Source organism: Pimephales promelas, chromosome 19 (assembly GCF_988280905.1).
Source record: "Pimephales promelas chromosome 19, fPimPro1.hap1.1, whole genome shotgun sequence".
Taxonomy (NCBI): domain Eukaryota; kingdom Metazoa; phylum Chordata; class Actinopteri; order Cypriniformes; family Leuciscidae; genus Pimephales; species Pimephales promelas.
Genome location: NC_142787.1, coordinates 20,098,992 through 20,125,065, shown reverse-complemented (window position 1 = coordinate 20,125,065; position 26,074 = coordinate 20,098,992). Strand labels below are relative to the sequence as shown.

At 36.2% G+C, this 26,074-nt stretch overlaps 4 protein-coding genes and 1 non-coding gene across 6 annotated transcripts; 3 read left to right on the top strand and 2 right to left on the bottom strand.

Annotated features, from left to right (window-relative positions):
* Positions 1 to 2,021: 2,021 nt before the first annotated feature.
* On the bottom strand, positions 2,022 to 3,831 carry LOC148970795 (uncharacterized). The gene is made up of 2 exons (XM_089123923.1): positions 3,505 to 3,831; positions 2,022 to 2,946 (listed from the first exon to the last, which is right to left on the bottom strand). The coding sequence occupies exons 1-2, from the start codon at positions 3,829 to 3,831 to the stop codon at positions 2,137 to 2,139; spliced, it is 1,137 nt and encodes a 378-aa protein (XP_088980049.1). The 3' UTR covers positions 2,022 to 2,136.
* A 4,472-nt stretch (positions 3,832 to 8,303) lies between these two features.
* On the top strand, positions 8,304 to 13,522 carry cyb561a3b (cytochrome b561 family, member A3b). Its single transcript, XM_039688418.2, has 6 exons — positions 8,304 to 8,614; positions 9,386 to 9,563; positions 11,797 to 11,999; positions 12,147 to 12,301; positions 12,511 to 12,676; positions 13,152 to 13,522. Exons 1-6 carry the CDS (start codon positions 8,582 to 8,584, stop codon positions 13,173 to 13,175), a joined length of 759 nt encoding a protein of 252 aa, XP_039544352.2. The 5' UTR covers positions 8,304 to 8,581; the 3' UTR covers positions 13,176 to 13,522.
* A 2-nt stretch (positions 13,523 to 13,524) lies between these two features.
* On the bottom strand, positions 13,525 to 13,596 carry trnaa-ugc (transfer RNA alanine (anticodon UGC)). The gene has a single exon. It is a non-coding gene; the product is annotated as a tRNA-Ala (tRNA).
* A 464-nt stretch (positions 13,597 to 14,060) lies between these two features.
* LOC120490864 (uncharacterized) lies at positions 14,061 to 18,727 on the top strand. Its single transcript, XM_039688361.2, has 8 exons — positions 14,061 to 14,222; positions 15,269 to 15,467; positions 15,564 to 15,754; positions 16,165 to 16,314; positions 16,803 to 16,961; positions 17,184 to 17,318; positions 17,438 to 17,530; positions 17,629 to 18,727. The coding sequence occupies exons 1-8, from the start codon at positions 14,208 to 14,210 to the stop codon at positions 18,061 to 18,063; spliced, it is 1,377 nt and encodes a 458-aa protein (XP_039544295.2). The 5' UTR covers positions 14,061 to 14,207; the 3' UTR covers positions 18,064 to 18,727.
* Positions 18,728 to 20,625: 1,898 nt separating this feature from the next.
* Positions 20,626 to 25,643, top strand: mzt2b (mitotic spindle organizing protein 2B). 2 transcript variants are annotated; one of them, XM_039688365.2, is made up of 5 exons: positions 20,626 to 20,730; positions 21,656 to 21,851; positions 23,249 to 23,400; positions 23,583 to 23,717; positions 25,051 to 25,643. In XM_039688365.2, exons 2-5 carry the CDS (start codon positions 21,667 to 21,669, stop codon positions 25,200 to 25,202), a joined length of 624 nt encoding a protein of 207 aa, XP_039544299.1. In that variant the 5' UTR covers positions 20,626 to 20,730; positions 21,656 to 21,666; the 3' UTR covers positions 25,203 to 25,643. The 2 variants fall into 2 exon arrangements, with proteins under 2 accessions (XP_039544299.1, XP_039544301.1); XM_039688367.2 differs by lacking the exon at positions 23,583 to 23,717 and having other exon boundaries at positions 20,649 to 20,730; positions 25,051 to 25,353.
* Positions 25,644 to 26,074: the final 431 nt, after the last annotated feature.

Genomic DNA, 26,074 nt, shown 5'->3' with positions numbered 1-26,074 from the left:
TTGATTGTAAGTATCTGGATAAGTGTGTTTAGAATATAGCATACTACATCATATCAAAATCAATTTTTAAATTTAATAAATGTTTATTAAAACATTTCAGCTAACTTTTGAATTTCTTATATTAACCTCAACACAAAACTATGGTGAATACTAGTGTGGAATGTTTCCTAGTTACGGTTTTCTCAAAGACAGCTAAAAAAAATCCAGTTGTAACTAAAATTTAAAATATTGAATCCCTAATTGCACTAAAGAGTCAATATTCTAATATAACTATAATGCTTAATTGCTATTTGAAATGATGAAATATTGTAAAACATCATTACCTTTGGTGGTAAAACTGCAGTCTTTATATTCTCTTTATGGTGTCCTCTGGAAACCCAAGTGCACTGCATATGATTGATCCAGCGCACTTCTGCAATGTAGACACACTTCACTATAAAGCATCTGCACATGTAACCATGTTTTTTAAGAGCAGACTGAAGTCGAGCCCAATCCTGGCACAGTATTTCTTGACATGGAGTCCGAACAGAAGTCTTAAAAGTTTTCTGCAGTTGTAAAGACATAGGAACTACAATAAGCAGAAAAAAAGACAACCACCATAACTTCATCACTCCATAGGCTCCAGCAACACTTCATTTACTGCTTCAAACTGTTAGACAGGACGGTCACATCATTTTCTTATCACTGTTTAATTTGAGTCTCTGACTTTTACTATATACATATGATAAGACACTGGTGACTATAATGTTACCCGTACCATCACCTTCCTTGCACTTTAAAGGAATTACAGTCCCAGCTTTAATGTGGACATTTATTATAGGCCATGCAAACTAAGCAAAGAACAAAAACCAAGCACAATTACTGAGACACACACACATGACATGACAAAATTAATCCTAACAAATTAACTTTATATATTGTAATGTTATTCTCAGCGTAACCAATGCTGTGCAAATGACCTTCAATCCCTATTAAATGTTAAAGTCAATGTGAAATGGTATATAAAACTTGGCTTGCTTCGGTAGTCAGTGGTGTTACACGATGTTAAGCAGTACACATGAAAAGGATCAAATCTGGTAATATCTGGCCATGGGAAACTGCCTTCTAATTTCAGGTTTGCCCGATGTTTGCGGAAAATACCTGAGTTATGGTACACAAAACAGTCAATTTCCAGAAATACCAAGATACTTGACGTAGACGGAGGTATATGTATATATAATTTCATATACACAACTGAAACACTGCTGGCTGTCAGGTGTGAAGACCTTTCATATATTAATGTGTCATGAAACCTCCCTGTTTTAGCCTGGTTTAGCCTCACACCTCAGCTTTGAAAAAGACTCAGAAAAATGCAAGTTGGCAAGTCCCTGACGTCAACTCCATCGATCCTCTTTGGGGAGAAGTGGAACAGAGACGGTCAAAAAATCCCTTAAATCTCTCCAAAATCTTGCGGAAAGCCTTTTCAAAAGAGTGGAAGCTGTTATACTGTAGCTGCAAAAGGGTGGACCAACTCCATATCTATGTCTATTTAGATGTTATTACAGTCCATGTTGGTAATGGTCAGGTGTTCCAATACTTTTGTCTATTAATCAAAACGAGAAAAAGGGAAAATTGAGCAAGATTTTGTTTTACAAGAATCTATTTTTCTTTTTTTTCTCCACAGGCAGATATATCTTTTTAAAACACAAACCTTACTAAAGCACAAATAACTCACCAAATTTTATTACATTTATCCTTCAAATACAAAAAAAATATTTTTGATTGGGAAAAGAATGATTTCAAGGTAGGAAAACTTTACACAATGTTGCTTAAATGTAAGTACATTTATTGTTTTTTAAGGATGCTTAAATCTATGCAGTGTATTTATTTATTTACAAGACAATAAACTCTGATTTATAAACACGGAAAAAAAAATTAAGAACGTGATTTATTTTTTATTTTTTTATTAGACATAATATAAATGATTGGCCCCTATGACTTTTCAAAGGAATAATTGCTGTAAATAAATACATATGACCAACACAAAAAAGTCCTTAGAATTCACAAAGTTTAATTTTGGCCTCTGGTATATTATGTATTTTTATCCATTGTCTCTGAAAAAAAAATCTCTGTGCTCCTTCATACATGTTATTTATTTCATACTGCAGGTCCAAAGTGGTTCATTGTACGTTTAATCTTGCCATTGAAATAGTAAAAATGATAATTCTCATCAGCACTGAGTTCAACTATGTTTTGTGGCTTTTGTTTGATATATTTTCTGTGATCAGTGATTTTATTTAGTTGAAGAGGGATCTGGGTCTCATGGTCTGACCTGGCATTACGTAGTTTGCTAGTGACAGAGAAATACACGAGTGGTGAAGAGGTGGTGTAGTTTACTTTGTCTAACATCATCTTTTCAAGGCATCTCTTTAAACCAGTGCTAGTACGGTGAATAAGCGAAGAGCACAGGCCTGAAATCACATCTGATGCAATGACGGTATTGTGTTTTTTTGTAGTAAAGCCACTTTCTGCTTCTTTGACTTGCATAGTTGTTCCTGTCACACATGGCATTACGGTGTCTTGGTAGTCCTCTATCTTTTCTGGAGTTTTATTTATGCCATTCAGGTTTAAAGGTCCCATGTTATGATGATTGAACAGGGTTTGCATGGGTTTGGCCATAAAGACTCCAGAAAGGATGTCGACCAGTTGCTTTACCATCATCCATTTCCACGTACATTTCTCCTGACTGTTTTGGACAACCGCTCCTTCAAAACTAACCCCTTTTGCATTTGTGTGGTGGTACGCAATCCAGCGAATATAGACTTTGTTCTGCCAGTTCCCCACTTGCATATATTTTGCATTGGGATCAAACAAACCACTTAAAATATGTGTGGTTGATGGGAAGGTTCTTGAAGTGACTTGAGGAGGAAGTGAGTGCAACTTTCCTCTGAGCAAATCATCAACAACCTGTCAGAAGCAAAAGGAACAATGGCAGAAATAAGAAGTATGAATGAAAAAACAATAAAGACATTCAGCTGTCACTATATGTCTTATTGCTCTTTTTTGTGTTTAACAAATATTGTACTTAAATAATTCTAGACTGTATTAATTATTAAATGATTAATTCATTAATAATTCAATATTCAGTGAGCAAGGATCAAAGGATTCATTTTGTTCACTTGTTCACATCACTTTGAATTCTTTTAATATAATTCTTTGACAACTTTAAATATGCAGATGAGATTCTTTTTAATACTGACAATGTTCTTTTTTCTGCCAAATGGCAGATATTTTCATAAATTGTTAATAGAAAACACTTTTTTGTAAAGAAAATGAAATAAAACAAAATAATACAATCAAAAGAAACATTTGGCCAAATCTTGATTGTATGGAATACAAAAGGAGTTATAAAGCAAAGAAAGTGAATTTAGGATTTTAAACTTATTAAATGTGTTAATTTATATTTATAACTGCAGATCCTTTTATTATTCAAGAGATTATCAGAGGATAAAAATATGACCTTACCGATGGTGATATATACCAAATCTTGATATTCTTCAAGAGATCCTGTTCTGACCAATCGGAGAACCCTGAATGGCCTAATTTATATGCCCAAACAAATGGCACATGTCTTAAGGTTGGAAAAATAGCAGTGGAAATACATTTTTCTTCAAGGCATCTACAACAGAAGTCCACAGAAGCTTTTTTAAGCAGCAGTCGAAGATGGGCCCATCCCTTGTAAAAGTGTCCTTCACAGTGGTTCCACTTTTCATTGTGTCGATCCGGCTGAAAATTCGCACCCCAAACATACCAGCACATTGAAGTGAAGCTGAGAAGCCTTTGTATCCTCATTGTGTCTCTTTCTCAACAGCTGTGTGGAAGCAGTTGCACGTTTGCAACAAGCTCTTATCTTTGTTTGATAGTCGTGCCACACATGACTCACTGTGTTCTGCCATAGGATACTAGTTTTAAAACTTATTAACACTGGAAGCCTGACTAGCAAAGTGTTTTTGTTGTTGTGGTTAAGCCGAACATTCAGCACCTATTACTCCAGTTGTCATATATAGTCATTTTCCTTCAGAAATCACATATGTGGGGCCAAAAAGTATTTAGTCAGCCACTTTGGAAGTTCTCCTACTTAGAATAATGAGAGAGGTCTGTAATTTTCATCGTAGGTACACTTCAACCATGAGAGACAAAATGAAAAAAAAATACAGGAAATCACATTGTAGGATTTTTAAAGAATTTATTTGTAAATTATGGTGGAAAATAAAAAAGTTCAACTCAATACTTTGTAACATAACCTTTGTTGTCAATGACATAGGTCAAACGTTTCCTGTAAGTCTTCACCAGGTTTGCACACACTGTTGCTGGTATTTCTGCCCATTCCTCCATGCAGATCTCCTTTAGAGCAGTGATGTTTCGGGGCTGTCGCTGGGCAACACGGACTTTCAACTCCCTCTACAAATTTTCTATGGGGTTAAGGTCTGGAGACTGGCTAGTCTACTCCAAGACCTTGAAATGCTTTTTACGGAGCCACTCCTTTGTTGCCCAGGCGATGTCTGAGGTGACTAAATATATATGTAATCAAATATAAATTATAGCTCTACAGTAATGCTCAGTCTCAGCTAGTAGAGCATGTCATGTGCTAACATGGTCATGTGTTAGATTCATGATGTCTTATTAACAAGGATGCCCGTCAGATCCTGTGAAAGTTCTCCCGGTCGAGGAACTATGTCTTTCTCCGTCCGACTGCCGACAAGGCTTACCTATCCGATGCCTTGAGTATTGCACTCCCATCCTACGGCACAAGCTGCTGGCAAAAGCGGGGTCAGCAGACTTACCTCTTTTCCATGACCTCCACACCATCTTCTCACTTCTAACTATTCCTATCCCAACCTGGGATGGGCGAGTACTCTGGTTTCCATTCTGAAATTCCGAGCTCGGAGCCCTCCCCTCAGACAGCATGTCAATTATGCATAAAATTTACTCTATTGAATTATACAAGGTATACCTTTAATGAACATTGTCACTTATATGATCAAGGTCTAAAATGTGCTGTAATACTTTCAATGGAAGCCTAATGGAGACCAATGGGACTGTTGTTTTTTTTTTTCTTTCAAAATGAAAGGTCTTTCTGAGCATGTGACAGAATGAAGTGTACATTGACATTTGCATGTCATTATGAAAGCGTGCAGATGATCTGTGTTCAAAGTCTCCCAGGACTCTGACACTCTTGATATCTAACCTGAAGCCAGCAAAGAAAGCGTACCTGCAACTTCACACCCACGGAGGTAGGAATGATGTTATTCTGATTTGGAGCACAAATTTATAGCCCATATGTATATATATATATATATATATATATATATATATATATATATATATGTATATATACATATATATTAGTTTTCTTCACACTTGTGCTAATTTAAAAACATAAACATTTGAATTGTTAGTGAACAAAACAAAAATTATGTTTGATTAAAATTTAATTCCGGGCCACAGTTTTATAATGACTCTATTAACACCGTATTTGATTAGAGAGATACTGTTGTCTTTTGGTTTGTGACAACAGTACAAAAGAAAGAACGCGCTTTCATTTGGAACTTGGAAGCTATCCTTTCCTTCACGATCAAAGTCAAATATCACTTATAACAAAGGGGAAAGGTGGTAGTGTGAGGATAAATAACAAAGAGAAACTGATGGAAATAATCAAAGCATTCACTTCAGTTATTGCCAGTAAGATGTCAAAGAATAGAAGCCAATCCAATTCACAGATGGAGGTCAGACCCTCAGCAGTGGTCACATATGAGGACCTTCCTATGAAATACTTGTTTTTGATCCTTACAGTGAAGGTTGTGTGACATAAAGTCCAAAGCCGCGGTTAAGTGACTTTTCAGCAGGGACTTTTAGGTCTTGCTGTTATATCAGGTTTCGTAGAAGCTCAACTTCTAAATGATCATCTAAAACACATATTCTTTCATTCATTCCTATTTTCATGATTATGAAGAAATTATTTCACTTATTAGAGGTAACATAAACTAAAATGAAAAAGTTGTATTGTTGCGGATTTTAATAACACACAGTCAAATATTCAAATGTTTACAGCAAATTCTGTGATGCTAGATTTGTGCAAATTTAATAATTTAAGAATGAGTTCCATCCATCCTGTCTATTTATCTTTCTGACTGTTAAACCTTCAAAAAAGACTTTGTTAAATTGACATTCAAAGTTGTCTTGTCAAACTTTGCTTTTGTAGTTCAAAATTTGATCAGTTAAATGCATTTCTTTGAATTTCAGTTATTTCTAATTCCTTACATTCAAATTTGAATCACAATCCCGCATACTGTTTGCTACCACATATTCAGGAATTGAATTGGAATTTAAAGGGTTAGTTCGCCCAAAAATTTAAATTCTGTCAGTATATTTACTCACCCTCATGTTGTTCCAAACCCGTAAGACCTTCGTTCATCTTCGGAACACAAATTAAGATGAATTATTAATAATTATTATTTTTTGATGAAATCTGAGAGCTGGATCACTCCTGCATACTAGTCCATAGGCTTCTTGAGGGATTGACACTTGCCGGCCTCGAAAAGTTATTAAAGACATCGTTAAAATAGTCCAAGTGACTTCAGTGGCTCAATCTTAAGTTTATCAAACAACGAGAACACTTTTTGTGCGCAAAAATAACAACTTTATTTCAACTATTCATTTACTTCTCTCTCTGCCTTGAGTTAGCTTACTAGTTTAATAACGTATGCTTCTGTTATTGTACGTCACACGCATCACACACATGACCAGCATCGGCCAATAGTGAGCCTACGTGCGACGTAGCTCTACGCAATCACACTACAATAACTGACTAGAGGCGCATAGAGACGGAAGTGAATGGTTGAAATAAAGTCGTTATTTTTGTTTGTTTTTGTACACAAAAAGTGTTCTCGTCGCTTGATAAAGTTAAGATTGAGCCACTGAAGTCACTTGGACTATTTTAACGATGTCTTTAATAACTTTTCAAGGCCGACAAGCTTCAAGAAGCCTATGACTAGTATGCAAGAGTGGTCCAGCTCTCAGATTTCATCAAAAATATCTTAATTTGTGTTCCGAAGATGAACGAAGGTCTTACGGGGTTGGAACAACATGAGGGTGAGTAAATACTGACAGAATTTTCATTTTTGGGCGAATTAACCCTTTAAAAGGCATTCTCAGCTCAGTTCTGAAACCCTGGTTGACTGTACTTGTATGATGCTGTTATATTTTATGTTTGCACTACATATTTATGTTCTACTATGTCATTAGGCATAATTGAAGACATTGCGACTGTAGACGATGGGCAACGAAATCGCTAAAACAAACGTGTCAAACAGAAGCAGCAGGAATATGCGAGCCTTTATAAGCAAAGAGAAGCTGGATGTTGAAGCCTTCATTACAAAATACACCGGCCAAGTTTTGATGGACACTGTGCTGCCTCATACTACAATGAAGACGTTTTGCTTTCGGCCCGACATCCCAAACTACCGTATCCTAGTTTCTGAAAACGCTGAGCTTTCTTGGGAAGAGAACCAGTATATTTCACTGTTTATTGAGGATGAGGACAACAAGGATGTCTGTATTAAAGATGTCTGTCTCTGTGTGCCTTTACCTTCTGGAATGTCCATTTTAATATATGATATATGATCAGTTATGCCTCCAGTAAATCCTCCTTTATTGTATTCTGCCATTTAATTGTATGTCTTTGATAAATGCATCCGAAATGGTTCCTTTTCAGAATGAGTAAACAAATATATCTGAACAACAATGCAGATCTTTGTACATCTTGTGTTACAGCATATTTCATGACCATGAAAGCACACCATGTGACTTTTGGCAGACTCAGTTTTTTGGTCTTGGAAGATGGCAATTTCTTTAATTTGATAAGTGAGTAAGCGGCCAGTGGTATTTGAATGAAGCTAGCACACTGTCATTCCATTACATGGGTTGATTTCCTGATAATGTGAGTACAATAAGTGACTGGCAGATGAAGACCACCTATGACATTGCACTTTTATTATAATGCATTCATCTCCTTCGGAATTTGTTAGGTCAGTTCCTGGATACGTGCCATTAGATAAAGGTTGAGTGAGATATCAACTCCTAAAAGACATTTCATATCATATTTGCATTCTATCTGGTCTCACGATAGCTTGTAAAAGAACATCCAGCGTGACAAAAATTCTGAAGATACGCTTCATCACCGCGTGACACTAACGCCTTTGTGTTGCTTTCACAACTAAATGACACTGCAAAAAACGACATTTGCAATCTGTTCTGTGTTTAGAACTTGAAGCAAGGGTGATTTATCCAGTACTCAAGGCACAGAATTTATATATATATATATATATATATATAAATTCCCTCAAATAATATATTACAGAGGCTTGGCACCAATTGAGGCTCCACTATAGTTATGTAGACGTGAGACAAGCAAAATTGTTCAAACTTTTTTTTAGCTTTCAAGGAGAATGAGTTAACAACACGACCATGACTTGCAAAACATCTCAAAATTCTGGGGTTGGACACATAAAAGAAAGTCGCAGAGAAAAACAGAGGAGAAAATATGTCCATTGAATGTCTGGAAGATAAACGCAAGGTAAGACTATAGGATATGTCATTTATGTGACTATATAAGCTAAATTTAAGACATTCTGGATCGTTTAGTTACAGAATTATAAGCTTATAACTTGTATGTCACTTTACAGCTTCATTTCAGTTACACTCTATGTCTTTGTTACAGTGCAATCATTTAATATATATTTACTGAGTCACAATAATTAACTACTTGTTCTTAATATATTATGATTAGGTTTAGGGTTCCAAATAATTAAGCACAATTTATAGTAATTTCTATAGTAACAACATGTAACATGTAACAAAAATACTGGGTTCCACTTTTCGATAGTCACTTTGGACGTACTAATTATACGTAACTTTTCAACTACATGTCAAGTAACTCTCATTAGATTATTAGTATATTATAGTAGACTGTCAGTAGACTGTTAGGTTATGGTTAGGTGTTAGGCTTTGGGTTAAGAGAATAAGTTTACTTGTAGTCGCCAAGTTATAGTCAGTTAAATGTCTGTTGGGGGACCAAGAAAATAAAGTGTTGGTAGATATTAAGTTGACAGTCTATAATACTCTAATGTTGACATGTAGTTGAAAAGTTACTTATAGTTAGTAGAATGTCTAAAGTGGACTATCGAAATAAAGTGTTACCATATACTGTTGAGGAATAATAAAGATGATATTGAAGATGTCTCTATTGAAGATGAAAACCTTAAATGAAGAATGAAATGCATATTTTTTTTGCTTTGAAATCATTGCTTTATCCAATCAATCCAATGTTTCTTTCTGCTTTACACAGATGCGTTTGCCTGTGTCTTTCTCTCTGCTGAGCGTGTGGCTCGGGTTGTTGTGTGTGATACTCGTGTTTCTGTGGAGTGGAACCTGGAGAGGAGGGTTCGCTTGGGATGGTTCATTTCTGCAGTTTAACTGGCACCCGGTCCTCATGGTGACGAGTCTTGTGGTGTTATATGGAAATGGTGAGAAGAAATCGCTCTCTTTCTGTCTCACGTAAACACTTTTTCTATTGCTCTCTTGTTTTAACTGCAGACATCTTCACTTTCCTTTTCTGGTTTGGTCTTGCTCCATAGATAATCCCATAAGAGAAAAATCAATAATAATTTCTGTTTAATAAAGCAATTGTTTTTCCAAAATGACAATAAGATTAAATCGAGCAAATCAAGATTTGGTTTAAAGAGATTTAGGTTGATTTCTAACATTATTCTCTCTACAGACATTTACATCGAAAGTCTGGTGCTATAATTTATTTGCTACTGGTGTACTGTGGAGTGGGTAAAACTGTTTTTAATGGCAAGCTAGCAGTTACCATTGACTCGCACTAGCCTAGCACCGGCGAATGCAACTGCACGACTGGATGAACATTTTTGAAAACTGTCTCCACTGATAAATAACACTAAGGCTAACTTGGAAATGAGACCCGATGTCCAAAATTCTGAACCACCCCTTTAAAGGAGTAGGTCACTTTAAAAAAAAAAACTTTTGCTGGTAATTTACTCACCCCCATCATCCAAGATGTCCATGTCTTTCTTTCTTCAGTCGAAAAGAAATTAAGGTTTTTGATGAAAACGTTCTAGGATTTTTTCCATGTGGACTTCACCAAACAGTTCAAGGTCCAAATGAGAGTTTCAGTGCAGCTTCAAAGGGCTTTAAATGACACCAGACAATGAATAAGGGTCTTATCTAGCGAAACAATCTCTCATTTAAAAAAATAAATAAAAAAGTTTAAGTTTTATAAGCACAAATGCTCGCCTTGCTCTGTTCTGTGATGAGCGCTCGTGACTCTCCTGTTTAAACTCGTTCATCAAAATTTGAAACTCTCATTTGGGCCTTGAACCGTTTGGTTCAAAATGAAGGCCGTTATATAGAGAAAATCCTGGAATGTTTTTTTATCAAAAACCTTAATTTCTTTTCGACTGAAGAAAGAAATACGTGGACATCTTAGAATGGGTGAATAAATTATCAGCAAAAGTTTTTTTAAAAGTGAACTACTCCTTTAAGCTAAATGTTATTCCAAACCTCTATAACTTTCTTTGTTGTGGAACATGAAATGTGATCTGTCACATGCGCCTGACAAAATCAGTGCTGAGCAAGTGCCCCAAGTGTGTGAGTAATACTTTCCAACACATTTTACAACAAAATTTTAGGTAAATGTGTAATGGTAACAAGGATTTAATTAAACACAAACAGCTGTGCTAGTCTAATGGACAGTCTTTCAAGCTGTGTATGTCATTTGCTATATGAATAGTGAATGAGCAAAGGTGTTTGTTTGTGAAGCATAGATGTGGAGATGAAGGAAGATATTCAATAACTATTTTATTGTAGTTTTAGCAGTGACATTTTGTTTTGAAACTCACATGGGAGAAAGGTCAACAGTTAGAAAAAGTTAAAACTTTGGAGGTACCAGTTTTAGATGGTAGGCTAATACTGTTTCTTTAGCATGCCATGAGACGGATTACCACTTTCATAATTCTTAGTATTATTTAGACTACCGTTCAAATGTTTGTCAAAAGCATAAAGGTTGGTTAATAATATATATATATATATATATATATATATATATATATATATATATATATATATATATATTACAGATTTTGTGTGAAAATAAATCATACAAATGGTTTATTTTGTTTAAAAATCTCACCAGGGGCAAAAGGCAAAGTATTGATACAAATACTTTAGCTAAAGTAATATGTTTGTTTTTTTTAAATAATGTTTAATGTTTAAGTTAATACTTGTTCAAAACAGTGCTAAGCAAAGTTTGTATTGTTTTCTGTTTGTTTTCATAAATAAAATCATATTTTTTCAATAAATATATACTGTGATTAATATATAAATATATATTTGAAAAATACAGAAACAAAAAATTATTTTAAAATTTAAAGATTCCGAAAGCAGTAGTAGTAACCATAGTAACAACAGTAACAATAAATGATATTTTATTATATAATTCCATTCATATAATACATGTGTTTTAAATATGATGGTTTAATTATGTGATTGATTGTCACCATGTTACTAACCCGAAATTTTGAGCGGTAGTGTACGTGGTATATATTACCATGGTAGGCCTACCATGTAAAAAACACATGGTACCACCATGTTCATACCATGTCCAAAACACTTACTGTGAATCACATTCAGATAGTTTTCTCTTTTCTCTGTGTGTGTGTCTGTCTGTCTCTCTCTTAGCCATTATCCTGTACCGTGTTCCTCTGACCTGGAGCAGGAGGTGGTGTAAGTTGGCCCATGCAGGGCTGTTGTTCATGGCAGTGGTGTTGGCTGTGCTAGGCTTGTGCGCTGCCTTTGATTTTCACAGTGCCAACAACATCCCTCATCTGTATTCATTACACAGCTGGACTGGGATCTCCACAGTGGCTCTATTCACTTTGCAGGTATACCATTTATCCCGATGACTGACTTGTCACAGTATTTTCACTGCTTCATGCTTGGTAAACTGCATAAGTATGTTCTGCTCCATCACATTTCAATGCAATGATGCTTGTCTTCATCTCCTCTGCCTTTCTCCTCTGAATGAATAGTGGTTTGTGGGTCTTTGCGCTTTCTTGTTGCCCTGGACCCCTTTGGCTATTAGAGCCAGCCTGAAACCTCTCCACATCTGGATGGGTATGGCCATCTTCATCCTGAGTCTCATCACCAGCCTGTCTGGGATCAATGAGAAACTACTACTGACGTTGTGAGTGACAATCCTACAATCACACCCACGTAGCTACAAGAAATGGCTGTAATTTACCTTATTCAGATAAATAATAACTTTTCCATTTGAACTAGTATTAGAAGCTTATTGTGATGAAACAAATCTAATGATTTTCATTTTCATTCACTGTGTGTTTTGTTGACGGCTGAGTTGTTTGTATCTGTTCCCAACCAATTATGTATCTGCAGAAACGGGAGAAATGGGAGCAATACAGAACCATACACTGCGCTGCCTGCTGAAGCTCTGTTTGCAAACTCAATAGGTGTTTTAGTTGTTATTTTTGGATTGGTAGTGCTGACAATACTGTCCAATCCGAAATGGAAAAATCCAGAGTTTGAGAATGAAACTGACAGGGTAAGTATGATGACATTCACTTTAAGATGCCAAAATTGAATTATAAGAATAGACACTTCCGTTTAGCAAAGATATTACAAAAGATTTATATTTCAAATAAATGCTTTTCTTTTCATTTTTCTTTTATCAAAGAATCAACACAACTGTCTTCATATTGATAATAAAATCAATTCTTTTTGAGCAGCAAATCTGCATATTAAAATGATTTCTGAAGGATCATGTGACACTGAAGACTGGAGTAATGATGCTGAAAATTCAGCTTTGCCATCACAGCAGATTATGGTTTAAAATATATTAATATATATATATATATATATATATATCAACATTATCTTATAGACTGAAAAACATTTTACATTATACTGTATATTGTTGTCTGCATTTAATTATGTTTTTTTTTTGTAAAAATTTACATTTGTGACTTTAAAACCTTAAGTGCTGAACAGATGTTCTTTCTTTTTAATTTCATTTGTAGCCTTTGCTGACAGATGCCAGATGACGACTGGAGTAAACAAGATAGAAGAAGAAACAAACTTTGGGTCACAATTATACAAATCACGTTTTGATAACTCTATGGAAGCTGATTGATTGGTTTTATGTCTTGTTCATACTCATCCAAATCATCTGAATGTCAATTGATTGACATCCTTATCAATGTTATGAGTCAGTCAGACCTCTTGTGGTTAGCAAAGAAATTGCAAGAAAAAAAAAATCAATAAATTTACCAGTTTACATGTAGACTACTATAGCCTATATATTGTGTCTTTTAAGTTACATTTTTCATTTTAAGGATTCTTTTATTATTATGTTGTTGATCTGCACTATATTGCTGTAATCTTGAGGAAAAGTGGAGATGCCGGGGATTGAACCCGGGGCCTCATACATGCAAAGCATGCGCTCTACCACTGAGCTACATCCCCTTGTAAGCATAAAAGAGTAGGTTATTGTAATACCTTTGTAGAAGACCATTTATGAAATTAAATCCTATTTTTAACTCATACATAATGTGATATTGCTATTTTAGGAAAATATTTTGCCTCAGCTAAATTTTTAAAAACGTCCATAGCCATATACTAATAATTCGTTGAAATTAAATGAATGAATTGTGAATTTTATATTACGTACAGGCGTACAATAATTTAGATAATCTAATTAACGTGTCTGGCTGTATTTAATATTTGTAGGTATTTAAAATTATGGATTTTTCATTTTATACCAGTGTACGTGCAGCTTTCGTTGTGGTGGCACCGACATCCCTTACTCGTCGTTTACGGTGCTGATTGGTTTAAAATTCCACCCAAGCTGATATTGGCCAATGAAAATAATTTACGTTGAGTTCTAACAATGACACTCGTCATTCATTTCCCTCATCGGTGCTATGTGACTAGAACCTCGCAGGTGAATGTGTGTACACGCAGATGACGAACCACACACAAGCGCTCTGAAATGGGATGTTTCATAGGCTAAAGACTACGACAAACGCCGGGCGTAAGACTGAATTTGAAGCGGATTTTTTTTCTATATCAAAGGCATGTCAACTTTTGTGGTGAGTGAAAGTTTAAAGGTAAAATGCTGTGGTTTGTGTGTTAGCTTGCTAAAGTTGTTAGCTCGATTAAGTGTGCAAAATCTGCGTGCAGCTTTTAACTTAACTTTCTGGACAATTGTGATTCAGTACAGTAGTCAAGATTTACATTCTCAACCTGGTATCGTTTTATAACTACCCATTATTTTATTAAACTAGTTGCAGGCCTTATGAAAAATATATATAACGGTTAGTGATGCATTAGCCGGGCCCATAATCGTATGTATTACATTTACAACATGTACACGAATAATAACATTTTGCAAACACGTGTTTTTTGGAATATCTTAGATCGTGGTTGTAATAATTTCTCATATTGTTGACAAACTTGCCGTCGGGCCAAGTTTCATTGGTTTTCGGCGGCAATGCATAAGATTGCCACTAGGGGCTCTTCAAGAAATGCATATAAAAACAAAATGTGACATTTCAGTTTGTGGAAGTTTTTATGTGTGCAATACATGAGGTAACATATTTCAGTAAGCTCTAATGCTGTGTTGTCAGATTTGGTGCCCCTGCTGTAAATCTTCAGCTGTTCACATCAGAGCAAAATACCTTCTAGTATATAAAATAAAAAAGTTTGGAGTTAGACACCGCCAAAGTGAACTTGAGAAGCATTACAGACAGTCTATATAATATAGTAATTATTTGAAGTGTCAAAATGGTCGTTGCGTGGACAGAAATCTTTCAGATTTCATTAAAAATATCTTAATTTGTGTTGCGAAGATGAACTAAAGTCTTATGGGTTTGGATCGCATGAGGGTGAGTAAATTATGACAGAATTTAATCTTTGGGTGAAATAACCCTTTATTGTACAACAACCTCCATTTACAGATGTCTTCCAGTTAGAACAAAATATAAATCATGCAGTTATGTATTAAGAAAAATAAAGTCTTTTTTTGTAATAGTATGCCAGCCCTAAACAGCTGTCAGCACAGTAATAGGGCTACTTATTCAATACAATGTCTCTTTTAGAGTGTCATTCACAAGGCTGTCTGCAATTGTTTTTCTAGGCCCATCCCTCGGTTCGTGTCAGAGGAACAGAACACGCATACACACCTGTGCTGTGTCAGGATGAGAAGTGTTTAGGGCAGGAGAAAGGAGTGCACATGCACTGCCCCCTCTGTTCTGTGGCCGAGGTTTACCAAGATCCCATCATCCTGCGAGCTCACTTCCGTATTAAACACGTGGACAAAGGCATTGATTTTGCAGGTAAGGATCATGAAATCTATAGACTCAAAATTTAGTTTTTATGACTGATGCTCTTTGAAATCAGTCTCTCTCTTACACTTATTTTTTCATGGACAGGCTTGAAGGTGCTGCGTTGCTGTATCCATTGTGAGATTGTGGGAACTATTAAAGGAGAAAAGAGGTTTAAAGGTGCCCATTGGCACTGTTACCGCTGTAGAAATGGTTTCAACAGGCGGGACGAGGCCATCAAACACTACAAAACACATTTCCGAAATCCCCAGACCACATTCCAGATCCAAGTCACTCAGGTAAAGGTGGATAACATCGGGCTAAAGGTCCATTCGCACCAACAACGATAACTACAAAGAACTGTATTAGCGACGACATCGATGTATGGTAATATTCTGTTTATAATAAGTGCACACTATAGTTATATAGACTGGCACTTTGAATGCTCAAGCTCTTTAAAGTTGTGTGGATTCTGATTGGCTGATGCTTTTATCATTCATCAGCTGAAAAAAAAAAGTTCTTACTGATTCCAACGATATCATTCCTATCTGTCATTAACAAATAGTTGTGGTGTTGACTAGTTTTTCAAAAAATTAGAATATTTTTTTAATGTTATTTATGTTTATCGTTCTTAGTGTGAACAGCCTTTTTTTTCCTCATTGGATCGCTCTTTTTGAACCCAATAATGTTTGCATGATTCCTCTCCCAGAATGTGAACTGCCGACAGTATTATGGGGAGAGCTCAGAGGCTCATGGTAAAGCATATGAAGGGTTGGCAGTGAGTCTCGGACCAGGTGGAGATGGAACAAGCATTGGATCCATATTAACTCAGCCCATCCTGACCACTGGCACTGAAACGGTAGACCGTCCAAGTTTTATTTTGGGAATTTCATTAAAGGGAACCCTTTATGCTCTTTTTTTCAAAGTCTTCATTTTGGTTTGGGGGTCTACTAGAACAGGTTTTCATTTTTGAAAGTTAAAAAAAAATCACTTTTTAAACATATTTTACACTGGAGCACCTCTCTTCCCAGTCAGTCAGTAACGCTATGTTTATGTCCTGTCTCTATGAAGTCCCTCTTTCAGAACACACTGATTGGTGTGTTGTGATTGGTCAAGCGTGTCTCTTCAAGCGTGTTTGGGAAGGAATACATCCTTTACCTTAACCGCAAATTTCAGCAGACTACTAACGCAACTCAACCAGGCAACCAATTTTTTTGGCTCAAATAGCAACATTATACAAAAAATTTTTAAAAGCATAGTAGGACCCTTTTAACAAGTGTGATCTACTACTAAACCTCTTAGTGTTTGATTTGAAATATTGTTGTCGACTTTCCTTTGTGTTTGAAGGAAGAAGGTGAGAGAAATGGGATCCGACTGGGTGCTGAAGAGGAGGTGGGGTCTTCCCAGAATTCATCTGATGGGACACAGACTCTTGTTCTTATGGACCCGGATGGACAGGGAAACAGTGTGATCTATGACATGGCTACTGGTATCATTACTGAACAGGTCATTGATAACATGAATCACAGAACACATTACTCTTTTTAATGATGAATGCTCTGAAAAAAAAAACAACTTTTAATAGAAAATGGTAATTAGATTTGTCCATCTATCTATAATTATTGATGCAGCTAGATGGTTTTGAAGCTTTTTTTTTAAATTTGGGGTTAGTATCTTTATTTTTTTTAAAGGAGGAGTGATCTAAAAGCTTTGTAACTGTAAATTCAGGACGCAGAAGGTTTGGAACAGACCCTGCTACAGAAACGACTCCTGGAGTTCCACCAGCAGATTGACACACTCCGTCAGGAGAAAGAAGATATGGAGAAGACACTACAAGCTGAGATTAAACAGCTCAAAGAACAGGTATACATGCAAAAAGTTTGTTTATATTTAGTCTTTTTGGTAAAATGTCATTTTTCACTTTCATTAAGGTTATATTCTCTATGTTGTCTTCTTTTGCATTTCTTCTATTTTACTTTTAGGTTGCAAGTCTGGTTCAATCTAATGTTAGGATGTTTGAGGAACTGCAAGCATATCAATGTCCAGATCACAGCCAGCAGAAGGTGGCCAAGCTTGTAAGTGTTCAGAATGTATTGGTTTGGGCTAATTTAAATATTTATTTTCTTCTGGGATATTTCTTCTGGGGAAAACTGTCTTACTTTTTTATTGTTAGATGGAAAACCTTGAAGCGCAGCACAAGGAGCTCCTGCAGGCCCAGTTGGCCTCACTCAGGAGAGAGATCCTGTCAGGAGCAGATAACATGCCAATCAATGGCCATAAGGATGCACTGCAGCTCAATGTGGTTCTAGAAGAGCCACAAACTGAAGTTATCAGTGGCACTTTAACAGGACTGGAGGATTTGGATGTACAATTGCAACCTGAGCAGCATGAGGCACTAAGACCCACAGAGCTGGAACTAGTGCAAACCGATACAATGCCCTGTTTGGAGAGCCCCGGCTTGGACTTAGATTTGCCAAAGACTGGCTTGACTACATCTAAGGTTTTAGAGGATAAACAGGAAGTGTCATTGTCCCTTGTGTCATCTAAGAAGCGCTGCTCGGTGAATGAATCAGACACAGTTGAAAGCAAAGTACAAAGAGTCAGCTGAGAATGACTTTACATTAGAAACACTCTTCTCCATTCCTTTTTCTCAACACTTTTACACTTTGCTGTTACCTTAACCACACATTTCCAGGTCAACAATAATGTCTGTATTCTGTCAATTGATATACAAATACATTCCCATGATGCAATATAGTTTTGAGCTTAAATCTCCTTTCCATGCTTATTTATATTAAGTGCTGCATTGGCAATGCTTTTTGCTGGACTTATATGCTCTTGTCACTCAAAAGTCTTCATTCAATTTCAGTTAGCTTCTGTTGTTCTTTGAGCATAAATTGAAGCATGTTACTGATCTTGAATTTATAAACATTTTGTGATGAGCTGTGGAAAACTGTTTTATGTTGGATTGCTAATTCTTGATGGTCTTGTTGGCACAAATGTGCATTGTTATCCTACTCTGGCTTTTCATTTGCATTTTCATTCAATGACTAAAGTAAGTGTATTTTACCAGGTTAAATTGTTCAACTGGTGCTTTACTTACCATGTGTTGGCAACTGTTACTTTTCACAGTGCTGATCAAGATGCACCAGATCAGCCCTTTCATTAAATGTGAAACACATTTTATAATTTGTAGATTGATGTGTCAGGTTTCATTGTTATATTGTTTATATGAATTTATCCACTGAGATAAAATAGTTCTGGGATTTGAATGCGACTCATGGAGGATTCATGGATTTTCTGAACTTTTAGCATTCAGTGAGTGAAATGACCATGATCAGTATGACACTGGGTAACAAATGGGCAGCAGATACATACATCTCTAAATAATCCAATTGTTTCCCTCCCCCTCTTTTTACGTGTACTTACAATTCAGTGTCTTTGAAATATTTTCAGTATCGTTAATTATCACCATGGGCCACCTCAGTGCTGTTGACCTGCTATGACACTCCTTTATAATTATTAGCACTTAATTTTGTACTAGTTTTAAATCTTATATTTTATGTTATGGTTTTCACAATTAAATTATTTAAACAATTATTCGTCCAACTGCAGTAACTGCACAATGGGCTCTATGCACGGCGTTATTTCCGGTGAAGCATTAGGGATGCTCGATAACTTCCGCCGATCATAGAGTCCAATGCAATACCGAGAATTTATATTGAATTTTATACTCCATGGTTATACTAATGAAACGTTAGTCACAAAAACAGATAAAACAGACAACCCTCGTTGTGTTTATGCTTCTTTTTAAAATTATTTTAAATAAACATAACTATATATAAAATTACATCTAAACGTATGTACGTTTCGTTTCAAAGACGGGAGGAGAGTAAATATTGAAGACTCTGCCATAATCCCGTTTTCTCCGGTTTTCCTCCGCTTTAATCTACACAACCGGAAATGGACGAGCATCCTTACGTCAAATGCGGAACTTATGCGTGCATATAGCCCATAGCCGCGTTTCCACTGCCGAGCCAGGGCGAGCTATGCGTGCTAGTGCATGCCAGGGCCAGTCGCTTCCGGTGCTTGAGCGGGGCTTTACTATAGCTCGGGGCCAGCGGCTAGGATTTCTGGCCGTCGAATACCCCAACATTCTGGGTGCAGGGGGGCTAGATGCAGGTCTCCGAGTCTGCAGCTTCATGGTACTCGAATACCTTGTGTCAAAGCCAGGCCCGGTTCTAGAACCAAATCACTGAGGGTGCTGCTCAAATGTTAAACAATATGTGATATCCATGAACTCGATCATGCAGCCTATGTCCCTGTATGAGTTTTTGTCCTTTACATAGGCTATCATTTCATATATTTAAGAAATGTTACACACAGAGTACTTTTTCCCCAAATAACAGTAGTAGGCTAGCCTATTGCAAATGTGTGAAGTATTGAAACTGATTTTATTCTGCAGTTGAATAAATAAGTTAATATAAGTAGGCTACGTTCATGTTAGACATTTAGTTTCTGACGAAAATGAATCAGTCCTTTTAAATGAAACAGCTGATTTAAAGATTAAATGGTCACTTAATAAAAATGATAAATAATAATATTTAATTCACCTTTGGCTAAGCCCCGAGATTTAAAAAAAGATTAGAATTTACCCCAGATGCTTGATGTAATTTTTAAATTCGGAAGAAATATGAAAAATTGAGGAAAATCTTCACATATTCACAAGCACTTCTTCAGCAACTGGAGTCATACAAAATTGTGTGAAAAGAATTACAGTGTGTATGTGATGTCATCAAAGCATATCATTGGTTACCACCAGGTTCTACCATGAATTTAAGATTAATCATATTTATTTTCAAATTTCAAGAAATGTCCAAAGAAAGGGTATGTTGCCATACGCCAACACCGTGCAGTAGAGGGTTAATTACATCATTATGTTACAGATCTGTACATGTACATAAATGAAAGGCACTTCTACAGCATTTATAAATATTTGCTAACCCATTTATTAATACATTACACTTCAATGTTTTAATTGCTACAATCAGTTAACGCACTGTGAACAAACTAACAAACCAACAGCTGATTTTTTTTTTTTTTTTTTTTTTTGAAATTAGTTTTCTGTCTCACCAAGCGCCCCCTGGAGGAAGACAACCGCCAACGCCTTCTCCAGACCTGACGGTGGCAGCACATAACCTACTGGTTGACGTTATCAAGAAAGGAAAAAAATACCGGAAGAAGGACGCGGGCATTTCATTAGGACTGTCACTGTGTGAGTATTATATTATATCTTAACATCTGTTTTAAAATCTAAACAACATTTCTGTGAATAATAGAAACAGGGAGGGAACAGGAATATGTAGCGCTAATTATCGAATTCATTTTGTAAATGTGGCTAGGCACAATCACTTTGTAACGTTATAAAGCTTGGTTGTTTTTGTGCAACATTTATAAATAGGGTGACCATATTTTTGATTACCAAAAACCAGGACAGTCGGCCCGGCAAACAGATGCATGACACTCGAAGTTTACTTAAAGATGGCTTATTAATTTCAATACATTTAAAGTAGGCTATAGCTCCACTGTATGGATAGAAAGACACAAATTCAGATAGGCTTCTCAGAGGTTACGCAGCATGTTTTATTATGACAGGTTTTAAGAATATTGAATGAAATAATGATAGAAATAATATCTCTTTTGTATAAGAAAAATAAATTATAAATAACTAAAAGAAATACCTCCAAATTGAACAAAAATAGCTCTCACAAACATACAAATAAACAAACTAACAAAATATATTTATATCTTTAGTTTTATTCCTCTTTATCCGTTTTTTCTTCCTTGTCGTCCTTGTTTGCCCATCTATATTTTGCTGTAGAGCTGATCTTTCCCAGCAGTTTTTTGAAAACCAGGACATGTTCATCACTTTATAAAAACAGCCAGGAGGGCCAGGACAGGACGTGAAAACAGGACATGTCCTTGGAAAACAGGACTGTTGGTCACCCTAATGTATTATTATTCAAAGGTCATTTACCAAGGCAAGACACCCGACACATTACGGTTGGCGTTAAATACGTTCCTAGAGAGGAGAATAGTAGTTTCAGCAAAACTTACAGAATTTGTAAGATCTGAAACAGGAATGCGTGTTTTTTTGTGATTGCTGTAAGTGAGATTTCATGTGTTTACATGGTTTTTAGGTGGTGCATATATGTCACAGTCAGCACAGCCCGGCACGATGCCCACAGCCCCGGATTCCCCATCTCTGAGCGTCACCGTCAGCGGGAATGTGCAGAAATACAGCATCAAGAAGAAAAAGATCTTAAATGCGGAGGAGACTGAGCTGTTCGAGCTCACTCAGGCTGCTGGGATAGTCATTGATCAAGAGGTGTTTAAGTGAGTCACACAAAATCAAACGTACACTATGGTCTATGTGCACTGAAACAATCATTAACACAGAACACAGAAACCGAAAATTCTCGGGACAGCAGCATTTGTCCAAATTTCAGTCTTAACCGTTCTATTTCATCAAAAACGATCTTAAAACAGGGCTAAAATACCGAGCTAACCCTTTAAAATAAATGTAAATAAAATGTACTTTTTTAGCTAGTTTCCAAGGCAACATGCATCATTTATTTAATTGAACTTAACGTAATTAACTTGACTAAAACTGAAATGAAAATTAATAAAAACTATAGACATATTACAAAAACTTTTAATTATTAATTACGAAATTATTAAACCTTTAACTAAAATGAAAGCTATAAAAATAACGAATTGAAGATATTACAGTTTTTCTCAGTCGCTTTGGTACATTTCTCGAATCATCGAAATCTGCAAAACAGTAAGTGCATTTCTCAAAACAATTCGTACAAATAAAAAAACACCATGGATTACTTGGAAAAGCCTGTCTCTTGCTCAAAATCCTTAGTTCATCTCTCAAAAGTAAATTTCTGTGTTATTGAACAATGTCAGTGCCATCAGATTGACATTTGTGTACAGCAATGGGTATGGATAAGACAGTCAAATTGCTTAGTCATGCTGTCGATCTAACAGTGTACTCTGGAGGGATGTTCTGATGTAAACTATGGCTAAAGTTTTGATGACAATATTGTAAATTGTAGGTTACACATCTTAGTGTATAAGGGAAGTTTGATTACAAGAGCCTGGATAAGATTCACATTTACGCTTTTACTGTTTGTACTGTAATTTGTTGACAGACCATGTCATTGCAATACATAAAGGACAAGACAGCGTTACATAGAAAACATAAAAGAAAACAGGTAGTTTTCTGATCTGAGAAATGTTCCAAAGTGACTTAGAAAAACTGTAATAAAAACTACAATTGTGTTTTAATGATACTAAAATAGCACTAGTGTGAATTGTAATTGGCAATTATGAACTACCTACATTGAAGCAAATGAACTTTAAGACCATAAAGAATTGTTAGTTAATAGAAATATACATTTATTGAACACCGTAATCTTTAATTCCATTGCTGATGCCACTTCATGTTTGAGCTGTTCTAACTGAAAGCAACTTGCACTGACATATCTTAAAGTATCTCAGTGCCATTGTTTTGTCTCAAGATGCATACCAGTAATGTCTTTTTCGAAGGCACATTTATAAATGCCCCAATTAAACGAAGGCCTATTCCTGGCTTAATCTGTGAAACCAGGCCTTTGCATCTGTAATAAAATCTTAGAAACACGTAACCTCTTTTACTGAGTTTGCACTTTTGGTCTGTTAATGTGTCTCGAGATTCTAAACCAACTCTTCTCGCTCTACTACAGGATCATAGTGGACCTGTTGAAAATGAACGTTGCTCCTCTGGCAGTCTTTCAGACCCTAAAGACCATGTGTGCAGGGCAGAAGGTCTCTGAAGCGTCCACTGGTGACACATCCACAGCGTCCCACACCACCGCTGCCCCTTCAGAGTCTAGAGGTGAGTGGTACACATAATAATGCCACAGTATTACATGATATGAGCTGGAAAATAGGTGATCCAACACAAAACAACATCTCTGCTCTCCTGGTAGTAGTTTTAAACTCCGACTTTGTCCTTTGATCACTTTCTCCGAGTTTTGTGCTAGCATTGTTTCATTTAATCTGTGTGACTTCCTTTAGAAGAAGAATGTGTGGTCTCAGGAAAAAGCTCTAAAACTGCAGCCCCTCCCTCTGCACCGGTGTCCCGCCCCCCTAGGGGAGGGGCTAAGATAGTGGTCTACAGCACGGGTGACACAGGCGCTCCTATCTCTCAAGGTTTTTCCTCTCTGTCTTTTAGCTTGGAACCTTCATCCTTTTTTTCATTTTCCGATGTTTGCGAGTTCAAGGTCTTCTCTTCACTCCCATGAACTATTGCAGCACATTTCTCAAGCTGACATAACTAATTCCTGCCTCAGCTTCATAGTGCCGTATATCTGTTCTCATTCTCATGCCTCGCCGATTGTGCTTGTGATTTGCGGGCTCGATGCTCCAAATATGGGGGTGAAATGCCCCAGATCGGCTTTCTTCATGTGTCTCATGGACTCTGCGACGCTTATCCGGCTATAAAGTCCTCTGGTTTTCATGGTAAATGAATGGCTGTTAATGGCGTGTGTCGAATACTAGTAAACCACATCCTGCAAAATTGTCCACCGGCTTTGAAAAGCATGCATGTGGCTGTCAACTTCATAAACTGATGGTGTTTGTACATTTTTCCTCTTCATCACTAATATCTACTCATTGCAACTGTAAACCATCTTGGATAGGTGTCGCCTAATTTTCCAAATCATTATAATGTCCTTTATACCCTAACATGTGACCTGCTCTATCGTTTTGAGTCATTTTGACCCAGAAGTACACTGAATAATAAACAAAGTCTCAACACTCGCTATTTATGTAATTCTATTTCTAGTTGTTTAAATTGTGCCTGCAGTTTTATTCAAACATAGGTTAAATAATTTAGACCTCAATATCAGGTTAAAATATACTGATTTTATAATATATTTTCGAATGCTCTTCTCAATTTTTTTCCATACCTAATGATCTGTGAACTGAGCCGCAAGTGCACATGAAGTTTGCCATTTGGAACAAGGCCTGTGTAACCTCTACTACACTCTTAAACTACTTAAAAATGTGTTTTTGCTTTGCAATAATTATAAAATATGTTGTTTCTGTATACAAAATCAGCATCTTTAAATACATAGTTATATAGATCCATCATTTTTTGTGTCAAATCAAAGTTTGCAATGTGATTCACCTAGAATCCGGTTGGTTTGGTTCATGGCTTATATCTCTTTAATTAATATTTTTTTTGTTGAAATCCCTATGGAAAAAAAAATAATAGGAAAAATACTTCCAGAACCCAAAAAGTGGGTTGGCACCGTTGGACTCTAAAACTAATAGTTAATGCAGAAATGATGATGGGTTCACATGCTCTTCATTCGACCTCCATTCGAGACGTCTTTCAAATGAACGAGTCAAAATTAATGTTTTATGATAGTGTTCCTCCACAAATGTTTTGCTGCGACTTCTGGCTCAAAGTGATAGCGCGTGTCACATGAATGTGTTTTAATTATATTAACATGGGTTTCTTCTGTATGTATTTGTTCAGTGCGTAGTAAAACAAGTTCAGGGCAAGGGGAGAAATCAGCGAGAGACGGTTCTAGCCAGCGAGTGCCACGGCAGGTCAGTGCCACCAGGGGGCAGAAGAGCGCCAAGAGCTCTGGCAGCAGCAGCTCATCCTCTCAGCTCACCTCCAACTGAAGTTCTTCACCAATTAAACAACACATACTAAACTTGCTTGAATTACACTCCTATGTTCCGTTGAAGAAGGTTCCTGTACGATTGGCAGAAACTATTTCACTGTAAACAAGTTGCGTCATTTTAGGGATCTCCTTGGGGTTGTCTGAAAAACTCTTGCTTTGCATGAAATTTGCATCTCACCCAGGAAGACTGTAGTTTACACTTTCACATCAAGACAATTTCAGATAAACAAAGTAAATCTTTTTCCATCTTTAAACCTTCCTCTTCTGAAATTCAGTAGCTTTGATGCTGCTGTGATGTGAACCAGATCTGTTTCAAGTTTTTCTTAAATATGCTTTTTTTTTTTTACATTATTTATTTTTCTTGTATCCAATATTTTCCAAATACGTCTCTGCGTTTTGAGTAAAAATATAAATAAAATGATTGTATTTTACAGTTTAATTATTTGTGAGCACTGTTAGTATACTATACATTAATATTATGCATCAATTATAAAGACAAATAATAGTCTGATAAATTTTGAGAAAGACTAAGTTTAATTTCTTGTTGATAAATGACACATAAGCACTTAATTATGCAGTTACATTAACTGTTGGAACTAGGACTGCTTATTCATTCTGACGTGAACTTCATATTCCATGTTGAATGAGTTTATTTGATGCACTGCCTTTCTCTATAAAACCTGGAAAGGGCCAGGGTAAATGCAAGCACTTGTTTGTACACTGAACTTTCTTAAAGTGTGCCAAGGATAGACATTCACCTTTGACACATGCACAATGGTTAAACATCTCTTCAGTGATGAGCTGCAGGCATATGAAAATGTGAACTTCCAGACAGATCTTGACCACATTGCATGCCCATGTCACTTCCCC

Excerpts from the sequence above, each read along its gene's own strand:
- LOC148970795 (XM_089123923.1), bottom strand. The coding sequence starts at position 3,831 with ATGAGGATACAAAGGCTTCTCAGCTTCACTTCAATGTGCTGGTATGTT. Across the intron at positions 2,947-3,504 it reads TTTGGTATATATCACCATCG|GTTGTTGATGATTTGCTCAG; the intron begins GTAAGGTCATAT and ends TGCTTCTGACAG.
- cyb561a3b (XM_039688418.2), top strand. The coding sequence starts at position 8,582 with ATGTCCATTGAATGTCTGGAAGATAAACGCAAG. Across the intron at positions 9,564-11,796 it reads TGTGGTGTTATATGGAAATG|CCATTATCCTGTACCGTGTT; the intron begins GTGAGAAGAAAT and ends TCTCTCTCTTAG. Across the intron at positions 12,000-12,146 it reads TGGCTCTATTCACTTTGCAG|TGGTTTGTGGGTCTTTGCGC; the intron begins GTATACCATTTA and ends CTGAATGAATAG.
- LOC120490864 (XM_039688361.2), top strand. Across the intron at positions 15,468-15,563 it reads CAAAGGCATTGATTTTGCAG|GCTTGAAGGTGCTGCGTTGC; the intron begins GTAAGGATCATG and ends TTTCATGGACAG. Across the intron at positions 17,319-17,437 it reads TTAAACAGCTCAAAGAACAG|GTTGCAAGTCTGGTTCAATC; the intron begins GTATACATGCAA and ends TTTTACTTTTAG.
- mzt2b (XM_039688365.2), top strand. The coding sequence starts at position 21,667 with ATGTCACAGTCAGCACAGCCCGGCACGATGCCCACAGCCCCGGATTCC. Across the intron at positions 21,852-23,248 it reads ATTGATCAAGAGGTGTTTAA|GATCATAGTGGACCTGTTGA; the intron begins GTGAGTCACACA and ends GCTCTACTACAG. Across the intron at positions 23,401-23,582 it reads TGCCCCTTCAGAGTCTAGAG|AAGAAGAATGTGTGGTCTCA; the intron begins GTGAGTGGTACA and ends GACTTCCTTTAG.